At 41.7% G+C, this 22,366-nt stretch overlaps 1 protein-coding gene across 2 annotated transcripts in view; it reads right to left on the bottom strand.

The window, feature by feature from the left end:
• MSRA (methionine sulfoxide reductase A) overlaps positions 1-22,366 on the bottom strand; it is a 464,462-nt gene that overhangs the window by 81,324 nt on the left and 360,772 nt on the right. For both annotated transcript variants that reach the window (XM_037812806.1, XM_037812808.1), the window contains exon 5: positions 15,925-16,031. In XM_037812806.1, coding sequence (XP_037668734.1) covers positions 15,925-16,031 — 107 coding nt within the window. The remainder of the gene's footprint in view (positions 1-15,924; positions 16,032-22,366) is intronic.

Raw genomic sequence — 22,366 nt, 5'->3', positions numbered from 1 at the left:
ATCTCATTTATTTTACAAAATTATCCTCTGAGGTATATATTATTAGATTCCTTTTAGAGAGTAGGAAACTGAAGCTCAGAGGTTAAGTTAGTTATCCAGGTTCAAACCATTAATTTTGTCTGTCAGACACCAAAGATTAAGTACTTGTCCACTACATTGAGAGTCCACAAACCTAGTGGTGCATAGCAGTCATTTGGGGAGTTTTAAAAATTTTCCATTCCTTGGCCCCTTCCCTGAGGATCCTAATTCAGTAGATCTGGGTGGGGACCTGGAATCTGCAGAACCCTACAAATAATCTACCTCTAGCTTAGCCTCTAATTAGCCATATAACTGGTTGGATAAGTCATTTCACTTTCGGGGCTTTTTCCACACCTGCTCTACTGGTTGGCTTTCTTTTTAGGGCTATGTTTTTCCTACAGAAGTCGTATTTTTATCACTGCAAGAGAACTGCTCTTTACAGAAAGATAAGTAGTGAATAGAGAGCAAGTGACAAGAGAGGCTCATGTAGAATGGCTGATGAGCTCTTCCAAGCTCTAGGCAGTCATGCACACACTGTGGACTTTGATCCTGCATAACAGTTTCTGCAATAACCCTACCCCAGTAGGCGTGCAATTGATAAATATTTTTTTAATTAAAATGAAATGTGATCTTATGTAATCCTTACAACTCTGTAAAGCAGGTATAATAATTTCCATTTTGATGGCTCACAAGTTTTTCACAGTAATTGGAACTGGGATATAAATCCTTTTTAGTCTGAAAATCTAGTTCAAAGGCCTGGTGGCATTGATCTGGAAAAGGATGGGCACTTTGGGGTGTGCTCGGAGAATTGATAATGGCAGAGTTCTGTTGGGAATGAGCAGCTGTGGATCCTCGGTCTCCAGTGGCCACATTTCCCTTTTGCCATCTCTTTCCCAGTCTGTGGCAGCATTACTTGCCACCATGTATTCTCACACCACACAGGACAGGTAATGGCAGTGTTGGCAGTACCAGGCCAGCCAGCACTGCTGCCTTCCGGACATGAAATAGAAGGAGAGGGAGAGCGCTAAGGCCTGGGTGGCGGCAGAACCTGAGAACGCCACAAGAGGGCAGGCGAGAGGAAAGCCCCTATGTTTCCTTTCTGAAATCATAAGACAACCTGGAATGAAAACCCCACTGCCTTACAGGGTAGAAAATAAATAACCTGACAGCAAGGAACAGGGTAGGCACTGAACTCCTCTTACTTGTGTTGTCTAGGTTGACTTCTGAACTTCTGATTAGATTCGGTTTGAAAATGGGTCAGTACAGGACATGAATCATAAATTAGGGCAATTCATGATACAAACTCCACTCTAATTTTAGGGGTGATTTTGTCTTTTGAAGAAAACTTATTTAGCCAAGAAAGGTATAAAACAGGGCCTGTTTCCACACTCAGAGAAAGGGACAGTAATGCAAGAATTTTACATCAGCCGAAACATGGTCTCTTTGTGATGGGTCATGAGTTGTGGTTTTCAGTCTGAAGTTAAGGGACTGGGAGAAGCAGGTGAGGCAGAGGATAAACTAAATTTCCACGATTAAATCACCCTCGTTTCAGCTCTGTCATCAAGTAATTTCACTTCATGAGAACAAGGTAATTAACCCAGAGAATTAAAAAAAAATAAAACGTCAGATCTTCTATCATTTAGAAAACATAGCTTGGCAAGGACTGTGAACTTGCCCATCATTTGCTCCACACAACCCCATTTCTTCTCAAGCCTTTCATTTGTAGGGCATTCTCTAGATTATAATGTTCTTCACGTGTAGGATCCTTCCCTCCCTCCCTCCCTTCCCCTCCCCCCACCCTTCCCTCTACCCCCTTCTCCCCTCCCTCTCTTTCCCCCTCCCCTCCCACTCTCCCCCTCCCACCTCCTCCCAGCATCTCACAATGCCAGCCAGTAGGGCAAGGATTATTACCAGCTCTGTGTTGCAGATTAGAAAACTATTTTTTTTAAAAAGTTGCATGAGTCACCAGGCACCACAAAAATCCCATCAAAAGCTGTCAGAAGCGTTTCAGTACAAGGGCAGTGTTCCTCAGATTTTTTTTTTAATCTGTGTGACTTTTTTCCAGTGTTCTGTCAATTCTAAAACATTTAATTTTTCTTCTTACCCGAACACAGTCATTCTTGACCACCTTTCCCTTTCTGCTAGTGTTTCTTTCTCTGGGCCTACTTTTTTAGGCTCCTTTTACACATACAGTGTGCATTCAATGGCTCGCTTTTTCTTTCTTTGTCTGGCCAGGTCCCTCACACGTCCTATCTGCCCTTTTTCTCTAGGGATACTTTTTCCTCTTCTGCTCTTTGATTATCCCTTTGGTTCATTTCTCTTATCTTTTATCAATACCCTAACCCCTGATTTCTTGGGCCCCTTAATTTACCTCTCTACTTTCAAGTCTTATCAGTCTTTGACCAGAAGCACAAAGACATCATCACAAAGAATGTGGGCATTTGTTAGGACTACTTTACAGACTGACTTAGCAGAAAGAAGGGTGCCTTGCTGCATACTACCAATGCTTGAATAATTTCCTATCACAAGTATGTGGGCGTTAAACTCTGCAGATGCCTGAAGCCACACAGCACCATGTGTGCAAAGATACGCAAAAATACTAAGTATTTAGTTCATCCAAATATATTTAGAACAAACAATGATATCCCCCAAACCAGGTTCCTTTTTTCTTGCATAATTATTTTCTTTCCTATTAAATCTCGCTATTTTGTAATAAAGTATTTATAAATTTGCTTCTACATTTAGAAAACAGCCCTTGTGGCACAGGGTCTGGTGCTTTCCTTTAGGAAAGGAGGTGTCTAAATAAAAAAGAATATTGGACCTACAATCCAAGGAGTCTGCATATTTATTGCCCTTTAAGGACCTTGATGTTTTAATAAACATGCAAGGAAGACAAAGTGTAAAGAGTTTGTAGTCTAGATTAAAAATAAATGTTGTCATTTAAGCCTCCTGGTATACAGTAGGCACCCAATAAATCTTTGTGGAGAAAATACCAAACTTTAACCCCAATCCATATTGTCTTATTTTCTTATAGAATCCGAGAACTAGTGAGGAAATTAAGGTCATTTTATGTAACAACTAAGTCATCATTGTGGCTGAAAAATGTTGAGCTAAATGACTGTGGGGGCATTTTCCAGATGGATGAAACTATACTTACAGATAAGAAAAAGGGGGAAATGGAAAGAAAGAAAAAATGCCTTGCCATTTTTAACATGGAGAGTAGGCCCTAAGAGTAATTAATGCTAAAGGTCTTATTCCTCTATGTCTCTAGTAAATCACTATTAACAGACTGGACATTTTTTACCAATTCAGAGAAGTTTGACTGATTTCTTTTCCAGGTGTTTAGACAGCCATCAGGAACTTCTGTTTTACCCTTTTAATTTTTTCTCTAGAAAACTCATTGTTAAAATCTGTTTCTCACTATATTTTCTCATGGCTCACAAATCTGATCAAGGACAACATTTGGAGAATTAGCAATGAACACTGGGAATAAATGGAAACCATGACAGGATGAAGAGTTGCTTGTAGGTTTCTTAAGTCAAACTCTATTCCCTTATATCTTCCACTCTATAGACTTGCTCCTCTCTTTTGGGACACAAGAATACTTATGGTAACTTCACCATTCAGGTTTTAATAAAAGCATCATTTGACTTGCAATGTGAAATTTTCTAGCATTCTTGTTGCCACTGAAGTATATGCTTTAGACCTTACTAAGTTCTTTATCTCTAGGCATGCAAAGGCTCTTAATTTTTATTAAATTCCCCTGAGTGGATGCTGCATATAGTCTAAGTGGGAGGAAAGGAAGAAACTCAGTCCATTTAACATTAAGTTCAATAACCTCTTGCTACATTCAGAGATTGGATTCGAGAGTAAGCTTTTGGGGGCTCACTACCTTATCTCCAAACTGATCCAATGTTTATTAAGCTTGCTGGCTCTGATCAGCATCTGAATGTTAAGGATTGGTAAGTGAATCACTGACAACTGTTTGCTCTTAGTTTAGCCAAGCTGCAGAAGCCAGGGATCTCATATAATCATACAAAAAGACAAGTACATTCCATAACACTTTTTTTCTGTTGCTTAGTCCTTTCAAAGATTTAGGAATAAATCCTCAAACTTCTCGAGTCAGGCCTAGGGGTGGCAGAGATGCAGATATTAATAATATAGATCTTCTCCTCCATAATTTTGGGGTAAATTTCTATTTTGATAATTCCCAAATCTTCCCCAAATTCAGTGACCAAGTAAATAAGCATGAGAGAGGAAAACAGAGGATACAATAATTTGTATTTTGTCTCATTGGCTCTGGCACAAATCCACTCCTTGTTCTTAGCCATGAACCGTTGTGCTCAGTGAAAGTACATTGTAATGGTGCTTTCTGTCAAACTATCCATAACCAAAGCAGCCACTGGAAGCAACAGCAAAAATTCCTCAAACCATTGACCTCTGACCTTGACAAATTAAGCAGTAATGAGACAGTCTTATAAAACGTAAAACAGGCACAGAAAAATATACAGAGAAACAGGAGAAATTATCTTCTTCATAAGCCTTCCCCATTCAAAAATCTGTAAAGGTATAAAATGTCCAGGAGGACTCTGTGACCATGTGACAGGATGGAAAAGCAAGCACAGAGTTTGCAAGAAAAAAACAAAAACACAAAAACACAAAAACAAAAAACCCCACAATTTGTATCCTGGACTCACCATTTACAAGTTGTGTGACCTTGGGGCCTATCAGCTTCAGTTTCCCGTAAAGCAGAGATTAGAGTGACCACCTCACCCGCTCACTGTGAGAAGGCTGTGCTAAGGGCTGCCATCAGCGAGGCACAGGGGCGAGGCCACCAGCCTCCAGCACTCCCGACTGGTGCCCCGGCCCGCTGGGCTGGAGGCCCTGGCGGGGACTGACGTCCAGGCTCTCCCACCTCTCAGCAGCGGACCCCTCAAGCCCGCCAGAAGCGAGTCTGAGAGAGGCGGCTGCAGCCCCGACCCGGAGCCTTCCGAGACAGAACTTCTCCACGCTTATCTGATCGGCCAGGCCAGCCGCAAGATCCTCGGCCATGGGAAAAGGACCCATGTAAATGACAACCACGAGGCCAGCACAGTGGTTCTAATCCCGTAAATTCAGAAGTGCCTCCAGTAAGAGGAAAATGATTTTAGAAACAATCAGGTCCCGGTGCAGCCTTGGAAATGGAATGGTGTCCGCTCTCATTTTTAAGTGACAAGGCAATGGTCAAGATAAACGGAATCCGAATCGGGCCTTTTATTCAGACAGCTTAACTCGGACATAGGCCCTTTCACTATGAGGCCGCCCGGGTCATTCTACCGAATTTCAAATCCAAACACTGCAAAAGAAAATAGAGCTCGGGGGAGTTCAAGGTGAAGGGAAAGGCGCCCACTTTTCTTTACATGCTCTGCTTTTGTCCTTCACACACTTCACACTTGAGGGAGAAGCTGATGACATTGACCTTGGGGGGGGGGGCTCCATTCTACCCGGCAGCGTACACAGCTGTGGCGGGCGGCCCCCGGGGGCCTCTGCTGGCCCCAGCAGGCTCCATTAATGTGGCCAAGCCAGCAGATGCCTGAAAGCAGTGGCAGGCGGGCGCTAGGCGCGTGACCCCTGACACTGCGGGCCTTTTTTCCCTCCCCTCTGCTTGCAGCCAATGGGCGGGCTCCCTCCGCTGGCTGCCATGGCAACGAGAAGACTGCTCCGCAGTGCCCAGAACAGATGTGACAGGAGCCAAGATGAATGTGGTGGGGGTGGGGAGTGTGTGGCGGGGGTGGGGTGGGGGGGAGGGACGGGACACATTTGGAGTTAAATGGTCCCACAAGAGGGAGTAAGTCATATTTTGAAGTAAGTGCAAAGCGGTAACATCTATTTTCTTTCTTTTCCCTGTCCTTTAAGTTCTAAACACACATGCACAAACACAACTGTCCTTTCATCTCCGCTACTGAGGTGCTTGAGGCTCTCTGGCTTTCATGGCAAACATGAAAGCGACGATCTCCTCTAAACCTTAAATGAACATCGCCTCCATTACAGAAATGCAAGCCGGCATTTGGTGGCCATTTAGAAACGGGCTGGGAAGCTCTGTGTCGGTGAATAGGAGAAACTTAGAAGCACGGGGAGCTGAAACAAAAACGGGAATTTTAAAAGCAAACGCACTGCCTCTGTAGGCAAACAGCAAATCCTGCTTCACTCCCTTTGCCACTGAAATGAAAGGGCTCCACTAGCCTTTTCCCCTCTTTGTAGCTCCTCTGTTCACACCATTCCTAAGGCCGTGTTTTCTAGACTAAATCAGGGCAAGTGTTATAAATTGACTTGCTTTAACAACAGAGGCTCTTTGGTTGTCTCCAAAATAGATTCTATACTAGCTGAAAAACTGTATTTAAATTTTTCCACTGTCTTCCATTTATTGTCCAATTAAATTAACAATCACAATATCTATCTATGATAAACACATATATTAGTTGGTAAAAGGGAGGTGATATTAGTGGCAGGGGGCACTTGGCACAGGATCCCTGACACCGTGGGCCTTTTTTCCCCTCCTCTCTGCTTGCAGCTGATGGACAGGAACCCGGTCCTCTTCCTGTTATAAGACCACACTTATCGTAGACAAGAGAAAAAATGTAGAGGTCCTGTCCTAATCCAATAGATGAAATGCACTGCATGTGTCAGAGCACGGGAAAACGATGCTTAGAATTATTCTGCATGGTGTTTAATTCATCCAACAAACATTCAGAGTGACTGCTTTGTGCAAAGTACCACATGGAGTGCTGCAAAAGATACAAAGCAAGAGAAGGGATCACTTAGAATCAAGAGGCAGAAGAAACTCAGAAACTCTCATAAAGGGTCGGTGAAATAAGTGTTGTAAGGAAAACACTTTGAGCACATGGAGGAAGCAGGGCTCTGAGAAATGTCCTGGGCTGTGGGGAGATGGAAAGGAAGACTCCAGCACTGACCAAGCCCCCTTCTGTGATGGAGACTTCACATCCACTATATCATATAATCTGTATAACACCCTACTGAGTAGCTGTTATCCTATTTTATTATTATCCTGTTATTATCTCTAAACTGAGCTTTAGAGAGGCTTAGTAACTATCTGAAGTCGTACAACAAGCAGAGCTACTCCTGCCCAAACCTCAGCCGTCCCTGCACTTCCATGGTAGTTTCTGCTGTGCAGACTAACCCAAGTGATGCATCGCTGAAAAGAATGCAGCTGTGTGGGTAGGTCTTCTCCTAAGCAATAATGTTCATGAAATCAGGGGCTTCAAACACTCACTAGATCACTTCTAATGCATATTAAAACAAACACATAACTACTACAATTTAAAAGGTTCATCGAGACACACCCTAAAATCATTATGTGTACCACAAGAGGTACATGTGTCACACTTTGGGACGCACTGCACTTTCCCATGCTGGCCTTGAGAGATGAATTGGATGATGGCCCAAGGAGAAGATAAATTTACTCAAGCGTCACAACTTACCTTCCTCAGGGTTATTGTGTGTATAAACCTCCACTAAAATGAAAATGTCTCCTTGGTCCTTAAAGGAATACTTACTTCTATCATTATTCTGGCCAGTAAGTAGAATGCTGGGGTGCTTGCAATGCACTTGAATGAAAAGCAGTGAAGGCGAATAAAAGACTGACTGCTCATTAATGCCCCACGCATGGCCTCTGGAAGCCACTGCTGCAGGCAGAACTTCACCCCAGGGACGCGCCCCACTGCCGCTGCAGCAAAGGCCTACAGCCACCAGAGGGCAGTCATGCAAACCAGATTTTCATCGGGGCCAAAATGTGGATGCACAGTTTAATAATATGTAAAGCCCATTATTACGAGCTTTTCCTCTCCCCACCCCCTATTAATGAACAAATGCCCAGGGGTAATGCAGAGATTTCTAAATACAGTGCAAGAAAGGGCAATCTGTACTCATACTCAGGGAGTCTAACACACAGTAATAAGTGGAAATGAAAATAATCACCCAGATGCAACTAAACCATTAAGGCTAAAGATCTAGCTATCTATATGGCTGCATATATAGCAATATAGATGCCTGCCTTCCAGAAATGGGCATTTTAAAACATTTGTTTTCCAAATTCTTATTTAGAATTCATAATAATAATAAACTTAATTATGACCACAAAGCTACAGGAGGGTATAAGAAGAATTTTATCTCTACTGCTGAGCATACAAAGGAGGGATTTTCTCTTTGACTACAGTAAGTGAATGAATTATTCAGGGGCTTTCCATGGACATTTTAAAGCTATAATTTCTTCCTTTAAACAATAATGCAAAATTAAAAAAAAAAAAAAAAAGACAACAAAGAAGAGCTGGCTAATCCCCAAGCCCTAAAATAGCAACTGACATTTACCTGTGTCTATTCAGGATCATCCAGTGCAAATAAATTATTTTCAGTGTCGGTGAAAGCAGAAGTCTTTTGGAGCTGTTACTGGTTTTTCAATATCATGGCATACACGATACAATATACCAAGAAGGGATGACTCTAGTATGTATGTAACCTATGTACTTCCCCATGAACAAAGAAACAGAAATACCCCTCTCAATGAGGATTCCTATATCCTATATATTAACATTGATTTTGTGAAATTTGAAGGCCTCTGGAAAAAGGCAGGCATTGTAGACAGCTTTGTCTCTGGAGTCACCCCCATTAAACCCTGATATTCATAAAACTCTTGCCAGATTACCAAGTACTTCCACACAGCATGTGTGAAAGCACAGGGAAATCGGAGTCAAAGGACTTCAACTCGCTGAATTTACTATCTCGGTCATCTTGGGAAGGTGAATTAACCTCTCTGAGCTTTAGTCTCCTCCTAAGGCAGGTAGGACTATAGATCCCGCCAACCACCCCAAAGTTATTTTGACATGATTTTTTCCTCCCTCCCTCTACCCCTTCAAAACAACCTTCTAGCTCTTAGGTGTTTGCTCTCTCTCTTGCTATTTTTGGTATGCTGCTTCATTTTAGTAAGCAGAGCTGGGGGTAGAGCTGAGTTATTTTGGGGTGGGGGGCAGAGACCCCAAAAGATAGAAAATCAAGTCCACATCTTCTGTGGGGGACGTGAAGCTGTACTTTGTGCAGCCCTGAGAGACACTCAGTGGACGTGGCTGCCTTTCATGAGCAGCTCAGAGAAGAAGAGCCCCCAGTTTCAGTTTTCTATCTTAGGGTGGGCATGCGACAGCGGCAGACTGGAAACCAGGCCATGGGGATTGGGGTAGACTGAATAGTGCCCCCCCGAAAGAGATCCCCCCAATCCCTGGGGCCTGTGAGCATTGTCTTATATGGCAAAGATTTTGCAGATGGGATTAAGGATCTTGAGCTGGGAGACTATCGTGGGTTTTCCAGGTGGCCCAAACTGCAATCACAAGTGTCCTCTGAAGAAGGAGGCAGAGAAGGATTACACACAGAGAAGAGGGGATGGCAACATGGCCTTCAAGGAAGATAGGCGTGGTGCCACCACGAGCCAAGGGATGCCAGCAGGCACCAGATGCTGCAAGAGGCAAGGAAGATTCTCCCCTGGAGACTCCAGAGAGAGTGCGACCCAGCCCAAGCCTTGATTTTGGCCTAGAGAAACCGATTTTGGACTTTTGGCCTGGAGGTACTTGGAAAGAATAAATTTCTGTAGTTTTAAACCACCAAGTTTGTAGTAATTTGTCACAGTAACCATAGGCAAAGCCAGAGAATTGACAAATTGGCAAGAGGAAGACAGTTTCAGGTACCAACCAATGACTTACTCTTATCAAAGGTTGTTTGTGATCATAACATTTAGCAATTTCTTATGTCAAGAGATCTCGTTACCACAGGCTTTGGGGGCAAGAACACTATGGTTAATATAGGACTTATTCCTCCTGGTATACAACACACACCAAGCAAAGCAGCAGTTCTGCAAACCTTTGAATTTGTCTCTGTGGCAACAGTGGGTTCACACAGGAGTTAACTTTGAAGTACAGAGAAACAGAAAGTCATCCTTTATGATGTTCGCTGTACAGTAGTAAAATTTTCTATGAGTGCTGTGGTTCCCATGATGAGTCCCCAGATGGGACTGGGGTTTTATTCAAAAGTGCTAAGCTCAGGGCAAGAAATATGTATTACATCTTAGGTAGACCATGATAATTAGGCACTCTGATTAGAGGTTCCACGTGTCTTATGGAAAGACAGCAAAATTATTGTGTGGAACCTTACAAGGCCATGTAAAAAGAGTTTGGGTTTCACTCTAAAGACAATAGGGAACCCAGGAGAGAGTTGACACAGGAAAGGGAAGTGATCTGAATTATATTAATGAAGATCACTGTGGCTGCTCTCAGTGGGTGACAGTGATGGTGGAGGTGGTCCAGGCCTAAACTATCACATGAAGGAGAAGCAGGCACATTTACGATACATTCTGGAGGGAGGATCTAGCTCAATCTGATCAATTGGATTAAACAAGTTAAAAGATGACGGACAGGAAGGACTGTAGGTGGGTGGGGTGGGAGAAGGGAGCGGTGCACCTTGTTCATGGATGGGGCGTGGTGTGAATCAAGCCTTCGGTTTAGGAAATATTATGTTGACAAGGAAGTGGAAATAACAAGAAGGCAGTTAAATACAGGATCTGGAGCCCAGCAGACCAAATATTTGTGTGTCACTGGCATCGACATGGTATTTAAACTATGCTAGAATAAGAAGCAAAACTTCATTGGGAGCACAAGAAAGTAGGTTATTTGGGAAGGAAAGCCCCCTTCTCTCTCTCTCTCTCTCTCTCTCTCTCTCTCTCTCTCTCTCTCACACACACACACACACACACACACACACACACACACACACACACAACAGCTTGCCAGGACCTAACTGGAGAGCATGGGATGTCACTGAATATCTAGCTGCAATATAAGTGCTTAGGAGAGAAAATCAAATAATCAAAGTTGAACCTTTATTCTAGAAAAATACTAGTGATAATCTAATCATTGCATACAGTTCTTTATCCTTCATTTTGGATACTTTTCTTTAAAATGACACTGAGTTGAGTATAGAAAAGCACCTAGATGACAGGTGGTAGATTGATGAGTAAAATTTAAAATAAGTTTATGGTAAATACTTAAGAGTATAGCTATATATTAGAGATAAGGATGGATGGATGCATGGTGGATGGATGGTAGGATGTATGAACAAATAAATTGGGGCAGATTTTAAAAGAATATTTTTTATTTAAAACATAGCAGGTAATTTAGTGTTCACTTCAAATTTTATTCTTACAGAATTTAATATGCTGTGAAGTGTATGCAAAGGAAACCCTGCAATCTTTTTTCCTTTTAATGAAAGGAGTACCCAGAGGAAAGGTTGTATTTACTGTTTCATGAAGCTTGAGGAGTTGGAAAGGAGCTAGGTCAAATGGCCAGGAGAACAATCTTAGTATTATTAATTCTCAGTCAAATTCCAAGAAACATCATCTATCAGTGATCAAAAGATTTAATTCCTAAATGAGGAAGAGTTGCATTTGCAAGATGTAAAAATCCCAGACGAACCATCTCCCCACCATTACTAGAGGCCATGATTCAGTTTGGATATTATAAAATTTTTGTCATGTCAGGCTCACTTGGGAGGTAAATTGTCTACATTTGATAATCCAAAAACAATTAATAATACATTAGATTACCTCCTCCAATTTATACCATAAGGAAATCATTCCACTATGAAACTCTTTGAGGAAAAATTACAAAAATGAGGTTAGGAAAAAATTATTAAATCTTTGTCGAAAGGCAGAAAAACCCCTCAGGTTTTATGCAAAGTCCTCAGCTCATCAAAAGGCTTTAAGTGGCTGTCATAGTTATTGTGCAAGCAGAATCCAGCACTTTCAAGGTCAGGGAACCCAGTGTGAAGTTTACATTTTACCCAGATCCTCCTCCTTAAGGGTTTCCTGCCTCCGCTAATCTGATTAGAAATCAGCAAACTTCTTCAGCCATTTTTCCCGTCCCTGGATTGTTGGCGGGCCTGGTCTCCACAGCCCAGCCAACTTTGCAGAAAACCACAGTTTAGATGGAAAATCGCTTTGCCTTTCTGGCTCATCAGCAGTACTGCACATCTAATTAGCTCAACAATTGGTCCCTGTGATAAAATCAGCTAATTTTATGTTCAAATGGCTGCTCTGTGGTAAGCAATACTGTCACTTTAAGCTTCACGTATAAGGAAGTTGCTGAAGAAGCTGGTTACAAGGGGGTCACTGGGGGGCAAACTAGTGAAGACTATTAAATTAGTAGCCTAAGTCAAGGTTATAGGTAGTGTAGAGGGGTCCCAGCCAGACTCAAATAAGATTAATTCCCAGAATTTAATGGCAGGGCCAGAAAGTGCCAGCCTTTCTAGAAAACAGTACATGTATACATAAAATGAATGAAATGAGTGATCTGCAGGATTTCCCCACTCTTAAAAAGAAACCCTAAATGTTTCTGATGAGAGTAGGTTCTAGACCCCAATCTGTGAGTGTTAAGAAATAACTCTCCCTAACTTGAACACCTCTGTAGTTTCAGGTATTTGGTTCAAGGTTACCCTACATATAAAACACAGGAAAGAAAATCCCAGAAGCACCTCTTCAGCTTCCTGCTCTCCTTCAGTCAACTTTAAAACAATTGGTGAGATTGGAGGATCTCCCCCTACTTTGTAGAATCTATTAGGAACCACATTACTTTTTAAGGTAAAAGTATATAACATACGATGGAACATTATTCAGCCATAAAGACAAATGAAGTCCTGATGCATGAGACAACATGGATGAACCTCGAAGACATTATGCTGAGTGAAATAAACCAGGCATAAAGGAAAAATATCATAGATCTCACTGATAATGCACTAATTATAGTAAGGAAACTCACAGAGTTAGAATCTAGAAGACAGGTTGTTCAGGGGATAGACTGGAGTAGCGAATGGGGAGCTGATGCTTAATTGGTACAGCATTTCTATTTAGGTTGATTGTGAAGTTTTGGAAGTGGATGGTGGTGATGGCAGCATATTGTTGTGAGTGTAATTAACAGCGCTGGGTTATGTATGTGTCTGGCTGCAACGGGAAGTTTTGGGTCATGTTTGTTACTAGAATGAAAGTTAGAAGATAACACTGGGGGCTGCATAGCACAGTGAACCCTGTTGTGGCAACCCAGAAGTGCAGAGGGAACTGTGACCAGTGGGCATGGGCTCTGACAGACAAATGCTTCCCGTTCTCCCCCAAGGATCCTGCAGTCACCAGGAACAGTGGCCAATGTGTACTGGTTCTTCCTCCTTTTCTTGTTCATGCCTGCTGCCCCTTACTCCCACTTCCCGGCACCACAGATTCCAAGAAGTACTCACACACAAGCATTTGGTTGGAGCAACTGTCCAGAACATAAGATCAGCGTCCACAAATCAATGAAAATAATAGTGGCAAGGATTAAAACAGTGAACTAATATTTAATACCTAAATTTTATTCACATATGCATATCATTTATCTAAAGTCAATGTGGATTCCACTCAAAGCTAGAAACAATATTGGGGTAGAAACTGAAAAATGAGATATAGGTAAGCTTCTCTGTGATCAGGTGGAAGGCACTGGCCTTTTGAATGTAAAATCTCCACTGTGAACACAAGAATGTCATATCATTTTGAGACTTTCTGGAGGGAGCTGAATACCCTTCCAGACTCTCTTAGTAATACTGTTGATAACCTGAGGAAGCATGAGTTATTGCAGCAGCCAATTGTTATATAGCACTAACCATGTGTAACTTTTAATTTAAATATTGACATTGCCTTTATAAGTAAACACAGTGATATCAGACCAAATGGAACTGCTTTTGAAGCGTGCCTTGGGGCCGATCCTCTACAGTGCCAGCACTCCCCTCCCATCTCTTAGGCTGCTGCTCCTCAGACCCTGGGCTGCCTTTTCCTCAGTGAACATATCAGCAATGAGGTCTTCATTTACCAGATATATGTTGATTACTCCCAATAATAATAAAGGCTGATATTTATTGAGCACCTATTATGTGATAGGCCCTGTGCTTTACAGGCATTAATCAAGTTAACAGTCACAACCCTTTCTATGAGGTAGGAATGGCCCTAACTTCCTCTGAATGACAACCTGGATGGCTGTCTCAGGGGTACCTCAGACTCTACACTTCCAAAGCTGAATGTGCCTCTCCTTCTCCATACCTTCATACATAGCACCATCAGCCAGAAACCTGAAGATCAACCTTTCTTACTCTCCACTGCCAGTTAAGTTCCAAGTCCTACTGATGCCACTTCCTAAATATCCCTTCCTTCCATTCAGACTAGACAAAGCTCCAATTACTTCTTTCCTGGAGTCCCACAGCAGCTGCCCAACTCCTCTGCCTGCGTCTCATCTTATTTCTCTCTGATTCCAGTTATTCTACCAATTTAGCCTTATGACTTTGGGGAAACTATTAAACCATCCTAAGCCTCAGTTTCCTCATCTGAAAAATGGGGTTAATAATAGGGTCTCCCTTACCCTTATAGGGCTGCTTGAGTTAAATAAGATGTATGGCTTTCTAAGCATCAGAGCTGACCTGTTTGTTGAGACACTTTGATGGTAGCAGCTCCTTGCTAACCATAGCAACATATACCCAAGAAGGCCCAAACATTATCAGAACAGTCAGTGATGAAAAGGGATATGAGGAAGGATAATTTATAGTTGAAAGCTTTTTAGGAAGGCAATATAAATATACTCAAATTATCCCAAAATGTAGCAGCTTAAAACGACAAACATTACTTATCTCAGTTTCTGTGGTCTGGCAGTCTGGGCCTGGCTTAGCTGGGGGCCCTTGGCTCAGGGCCTCTCATGAGGTTGCAGAGCAACTGTCCAGTGGGGCCACATCTCATCTGAAGGCTTGACTGGGGTTCAGGGGCTTCCAAACTCACTTATGTGACTCTTGGCAGACCCTCATCTCTTGCCACATGCACTTTTATACAGGGCTGCCTCATGACACGACAGCTGGACTACACCAGTGTGCGTGATGAGGGGACTGAGAAGCGAGTGTCCCCAAGATGGAAGCCACAATCTTTCAATATCACTCAGAAGTGATATCCCATCACTTCCATCATTCATTAGAAGTGAGTCAGTAACTCCAGTACGTGCTCCGGGAGAGGGAATAACACTAGGGTGAGAATCACTGGGGGCTGTCCTAGAGGCAACCTATCACAAGGAGGAAGGTTCAGTTATAACCCAAGTAGATATCTCAGCCTTGCAAAGACAGAGGAAGAAAGGAAGGGCTGAGGAAAAAATGGGGTCCTATCAGCATCCTTGCTGGGCCTTGTCTGTTTTTCGGAGTTGAACTGATCACAAGCTGCATGTCCTGCATCTTTTTCTGTCAGTAGGTGCACTTTGAGGCCTGCCTCCTCTTCATCACCATCTCACTGCTACCACAGGGGACAGGTAGAAAACCCACACATTCCTGAGGGCTGTTATATACCAGCATAATTCTTTAATCGGTCAGTATTACAGTAGCTACTAGTTCTTTTTTGTTAAATGCAAATCCAGATCAGAAAATATAATGATAATTAACATTTAAATATCCCAAAGCTCTAAAAATTAAAGCAACTCAAGATGTTTTTAGAAGCACTAAATATCTATTGGAGGAGAATTTTAAAATGCCATATGGGTTAATTTTGAAAATACTTACTTAATGACAATATATATTCTTCTGAGAAGTATTTTTACTACAATTCAATTTACTGTTACTGGCAAGAGAGAGTGACTGACTCTGCTAGCACATTTATTGAGTACGGTGGCTCTACTCCAAGAGGCGGACAGAAATTTCCATAAAATATATAAATGGAGCACAGTTTCAGGTAAAGAGAAACCAGGCTATTCCTCTCATGGCAGCAACCTGGTCTGAGCCTCGGTGGCCCGACCCGGCGCAGGGCACAGGAGGGAGAGGAGCCCCTACCTTCTGGTAGTCCTCTTTGGACCTCAGGGCTGCCTCCATCTGCTTGGCAGAGGTCGGATAGATGGCCGAGCGGTACTGAGTGCCATGATCATTGCCTTGGCGCATGCCTGGTAAAAGAGGAAAATGGAGCGAATTATAGGGGTTGAATGGGTAACAAAGCCAGCATCCCCCTGAGCAAAATCCTGAGGTGTTTAGATACTTTTTTCACATGTTCTCTGTAATGTATGCGTTGCTAACTACTTATCTGAATTTCATTTTGACATCATTTTCTTTAAACAAGCATACAATGTATCTGTTTTGATTCACCTATTTCAATTATAACAACTATCTTTGAACTTAGGTAAGTTTATCTACGTGCATATATTTTTACATGCAAACACTTAAATAATCATCTATTCCTTTTATTACTTGCAAAGCACTATGACATACTTTATCTCTTTTGGTCCTAACGAGACATCCCACATGGTAGATGTTATGGTCTCCCACATGACAGAAAAGGAAATGGGATAATGTACGTGGCAGTCCCTGGCAGAGTGCCTGGCACATAGGAGGTGTCTAAGAAATGAAAAAGTAACTGATGCTCAGCGAGTTTCAAGAGTTTTCCTGAGGTCATACATCTCATCAAAGGAAAGCCGTGAGACTCAAAGTCAGCCCGGTGCACTTTGTGCATGGTCACAACTGTTGAAGAGTAGATAGTGGTCAATTTCTAACTGAATAATAGAGTTCCCAAAGTTAAAAAAGCCACAGGCTTACTATATGTTACACGTTCACTGCCTCATTCAAGAATTAGTCACATTTTTAAGATGTGTCCCCCAAATTCCTCCAGAAGAGGATTAAATCTTCCAAAAAGAATGGTTTAACATTTTCAGACTCTAATGCACATGCAAATCCCCTGAGGATCTTATTAAAATGCAGGTCCTGGTTCAGGAGGTCTAGGGTGAGCCTGAGATTCTGCATTTCTGGCATGCTCTCAGCTCATGCTGGTCACCAGACCATACTTTGAGTAGCAAGCATTTAGAGTTTGCCCAGAACTTCGAGGTTCCTCATTTAATCCTTCAGCAACATTCTTACTCCTAATACTATGATGAGGAAAACTCTTCTCAGGTACACCATGCACAATTTTCCCTCTACCTCCAACTGGCCACGCACAGACTCTGAATTAAACCTATTCATCCTTCAAGACTTAGTTCAAGCACATTCTCTCTTTCAGACCTTTCCTGATTACATCTCACCAGGTGTGACTGCCACTATCTTCTTTGGGCTCCCCTGTACCTTGCAGGTCCCTTTGTTAGAGGTTTCTTCACACTGCATTTATCAGTATAGTGTTTTATCTATCTTGCTCCTCAATGAGCCTTCCAGAGGGCAGAGCTTTATGTACCTAGTATAGGGTTAGACAAACGGAAATATTTCCACAAATATGTGTTGCATGAAGAGTATATGAGTCTCTACCTTGTGATCCAAGCCCTTGCAGTCAATCTCGGAGTCTAGATCCATTAATCAAGGCTCTTTTGTCATATTTAATTTGTACTGCTAAATGCAAATTAAAAAGTAACCTTTCTTAAGAGCTACAGGAAAAGTGTACAAATGAACTAATTGGTTTGACAAATAGAGGCAGGCACAGTGGCTGAAAACACCAAAGGTTTGCTCTAGCAGTTAATGGGTTGACAAGTTGGAATTCATGATCAAAATCCAGGCCAAAAAGAGAGATTTATACAGTAATAAACTAATAGGATTTAGGGTCAAGCCACAGTCTATCTACAGTGTGTATATGTGAGCGTGTGTATATGTGTGTGTGTGTGTGTGTGTGTGTGTGATTACCTCTACACCTCCTAGTTCACACTCTCAGCTTAGCTGAATTCCTAGAAATCCCATTCTCCTGCCTTTAGAGTCCCATTCTCTCCTCAATGCACAAAGGTCACATGGGGACCAGGAACTAATTATTGGCTTGAAGAGACAATACCAGTGATGACACCAAATATTAATTTGGTAATATACAATAAAATTTATGTCTCCTATAAGCACTATGTAATACAAAATCAGAATATCTCTTTCACAAGACTCATTTCTATATAAGTTATATATTCACTTTTAATTTAAAAAGCATTTCTTATGCATCTAATATGTGCCAGGAACTTTTTCAGAGGCTGAGGGTACAGCAATGAATAAGAGAAAACCTTACCTTCACAGGGCTTACATTCTAGTGGGATGTGAGAGATGGAGTAAATATATGTCCCAGAATTGTACTTTTTTCTTTGCCTTTTTCAATTTTTCCTCTTTTACTTTTCTAGGGCTTTTCTTGTGTGACTACTTCCCATCATTCTTTGCATGATGACATGATGGTAGCATGTTTCCCTCTGAAACACTCTCCATGTAGAAAAAAATGCTGAATGATTGATTTTGATAAAATTTGAAACCTACTCTCTGATCCCTCCCTTCAGTGTAAGATGAACAAAAACAGTGTCTTCTACTTGAGTTTTTCTTTAGAGAAATTAGTGTGTAATAGAGAACCACAGGTGTGATTTACTTCTGTTTGCCAATAAGTCTTTGCTAAGGTTCCATATACCTTGTCCATTGAAGAAAATAAATACCTGTGTGTTTGGCTGAAGGTTTTTGAGTTATCACAGGCTTGTGGAAAACTCTGCTTATGGATAAAAATCTACTTTTTTAGCAAACGAGTTCGGAATAGTTAAGAATCACTCCAAAGGTACGGTGTAACAGTGGGCTCTTTCACTGAACATATTATTATAAATGATCTGGTAGAAGGAATGCACCAGGAAACTTGTATTTAGATTTTCTCTGGTAGTGACCTGACAATCTAAAAAGTAGGAATATCTGGAAGATTTCACAAAATTGTGTGGCTGGGCAGAAAAGAGGAACATGAATGTCATTCTAAGCAAGTAAGTAAGGCAATGAACGTCTACAAAAACAATCCATGGATTATTTATATAACTAGAGGTTCTAAACCACTATTGCAATCCAGGTTAGGAATTTGTGGATCATTCCCTAAAGTCATGATTGCCTGATCCTAAATTTTAACCTGATGATATGTGAACGGTATACTACAGTACTGATGTTGCTGCTGTCACTGTCGTCCATGTGTTCCTTATGCAGATCTGGGGTGTCCACTCCATTAAAGAGGAATAACATCACGGGCATTGTCCACAGCTCTGCCCCTGTCTCTCTGTCCCTTTCCCCTTGCACAAACCCAAAGCAGCTCTTCCTCCACTAGCAAGACTGGAGTTATTCACGCAGAAGTATTGCAGACTTGAATTTAAAGTCCTGATCCTCTGACCCTGGCCCTTCTTGGGTGTTCTGACAAAACTGAAACCTCCCCATGTAAAAATCAATGCACATTCTCTTGCTGGTCACTCTGGCTACACATCTGCCTGGTGAGAAAAGAAGTTAAGAAATCACTGAAGAGCTAGAGCAGGGAATCAAGGGAAAACATGAAACCCTTTATTCAGATAGAGTTCCTTGGATCTTGTATGATACTGGAGAAAGCATTAACTCATGAACAAAAATGTTACTTTGACTGATTTTTTCCATCAAAGTCTAGCCCAAGGAGAAGGTATAAAATTTTAAAACAAAACCACACCTGCACACACAGATACATACGTGTGTATGTGTGTCGTGTATGTTTGTTAATTCCAACGCATGTATCATTTACTTCACAGTTTAAGAGGGTTCTTAAATGAATATGAGCCCAAATTTAGAAGCAGATGACTCACTGGGAAATATAATTTGATGCCCAACAGACTGAAAAACCTACAGAACTCTGGGTTCTCTGTTCTCGTTATTTTTACCGAAGTTTAGAATCATTACATTTTTTTGCCATTTCTTTCAAACTCCATTGGTTTATGTTATGAACCCTCCAAAATAATTTACATGTGAGGAAAACCTGTTTACTAAATCTCTTAGAGCTAAAATATCTTGTTTTTAAGTCCAACTCTACCACCTGCACATTTTATGCAAGTGACCTAGTCTTTTTGAATCCCAAATCTCATTTGTAAAATAGGGATTATAAGGGTCTAACCTAGATTTGTTGTAAGGTGAAAATGAGATGAGACCTATAAAGTACTTTTTTTTGACTATAAAATATGATACAGGTGTTACTATTATTTTTACTTTTAATCATCTTGGAACATTTCAGAACAGCTAGTTTGAAATCAAAATAATAATTTTACACAAGATACCATAGGAGTAACCCCCTATTTTTCTCCTGTAAAGTATTGTTTACATTCATCTCTCAGATACCTTATGCAGCAGCGTTCACACAGTTAAATCCAAAGAGAGGACCAAAATTTGTTGCAAGTGGACAGAAATGTACTGTTTAATTTTTAATTGTTTACTACATTTTTTAGCAGGAATTCCTTTCTTAAAAAAATTTTAACCCTGCTAATCTGCAACCCAGTCCTCCATTTCAATGGAAAACAAACCCAAGAAAGGGAAAAATCCCTTTGAGTGAGTACTCCTACCCCTGCCTCTACCCATGAAGAAAATTCCAATACAGATGTTATCTTTCTTGGTCTCTGATCTGAAGTTTTGAAAAAATTAGCACTGTTGGCATTATCTTACATCTCCTGAGCACATACCCACTTGGGTGCTACAAAGGAGGAAAGACAGACCTGAAGACTGTTAGAAAGAAGCCATATCCGTTATTTAAATGCTTGGACTAGCCCGTTCTGCCTGCCTGCCTGCCCACCTTCCAATGAAAAAGGAGGAACAAGACTAGGCCTCAAAGAATGAAAAATGGAGAAGAAAAAAGGGGGCATTCTGGTGGAAAGAAGCCTATCACAGCCTAAGCTCCAGAAATAATAACAAGCTTGGTATCTTCTGAGGACCCTGAAGAGACAGGACTGAGTTCTAACAAGAGAGCTGATAGGAAGTGCAGCTGGTCAGCTGAACATGAATGAGGCCACATGGGGATTCTGGCAGGTCACACCAGGGATCAGAGATTTATGGAGAGATCAGTTTCAAGGGAGCTACAGAATTCTGTAGAACTCTGGATAAATATAATCATCAAAAGCTAAGAACTCTCTTTCAGTCCCTCAGAATAAACAATTACTGCAAAGTTCACTCTGCCCTCCAACTTGGCTTCAGAAAAACTAAGAGGATAAACTCATGACACCCTTTGGCTGCCCTCATTTCCCAGGAAAGCAAGCAATGGGCTTGGTGCGCTGGGTAAAAGAGAATAACTGGCTCAGAAGCAACATCTTGTGCTTAAAATTCTTCCATAATACTCTAGAAGTTGATTAATGAGGACTGGGCTTTAGAGCATTCTTGAAGAGGAATGACCTCTTGACTTCTACCAACTGTTTGTGATTTCTCCATCGACCTTCTCTAAACAAGATTTTAAAATGACAAACCCTTCTTGAGACTGCTCTAAGATTTCTCTCCCTGTCAGCAGAACCAGGGAAAGCACTGGAAAACAAAGAAATACTTAATCTTTAATGACACAAAAAGATTGATGAGTTCTCATCTGCTCAGTGGACCTTCTTAACTTTAGCCCGTCTTTGGGTACTAGCCTCATTTTATAAATTCTGAATGGAACTGTGAGAAACATGATTGAACATGGGAATTTTAAAGGGAAGTTCACGCTACGGGCTTGCTCCTAGGTGATTACTTTAAGAGAGCCCAGGATTCACTCAGATAGTGAGCATCAGGGCAAGTAAGGACATATTCCTGAGGGTCTGAAATTACTCTCTCTACATTAGGGAATATCAAAGGAACAAACTGATAAGCAGGACTACCTGTGTTAGTTGTAAACACAGGGCGACTTTCACTAGGATGAACCCCATGTTCTTCTTTTCTATATACCATTTCTAGGAAAAGAATGGATCCTGACCCATAGTCTGTTGCAGGGAGTACAAGAAAGGGCATGGGTTTTGTCATGAGACAACTCTGGATTCTAATTCCAGCTCCACCATTTACCAACTGTGTGACTTCAGGCAAGTTACTAAATGTCTATCAGAAAGAGACACACCTATTGCCACTCCAGGGCTGGAGTCTCCCCATGTGGAGGATGGCAGGAGGGTAACAACGCCTGCTGCCAGGAACTCAGTCCTAGGGGAACAAACCCACTCCACGGTTCGCAGGTGTTGGGGTCACTGACAGAAGCACAATCCACACAGCACTGGAGAGAACAATGTTTTGCTCACATAAAGCAGAGACAGAGTAAAGTCAGCTTCACCACTGCCATCGGTTCCCCATAGTCAGCAGGTCTTGTCTACATGGCACCCCTGTGTGCACTGTAGTGGAAGAACCCCACTCCCTCCCCACCAGGGGTAGATAAACCATTGGGGTGTGAGCTGGATGCCATGAAAAATGCCCACTTTAATCAGAAAGTTTCCAGTGAATATTTACACATGTTCTAGACAATAGGGGAAGGCATGTACCGGAAGTCCCCTTTATCTGCTAGGGGACTGCATTTTTTCTCGCCAGG

This window comes from Choloepus didactylus, chromosome 20 (genome assembly GCF_015220235.1).
Source record: "Choloepus didactylus isolate mChoDid1 chromosome 20, mChoDid1.pri, whole genome shotgun sequence".
Lineage (NCBI taxonomy): Eukaryota > Metazoa > Chordata > Mammalia > Pilosa > Megalonychidae > Choloepus > Choloepus didactylus.
The sequence above is the reverse complement of the archived record's forward strand: the minus strand, read 5'-3'. Positions and strand labels throughout refer to the sequence as shown.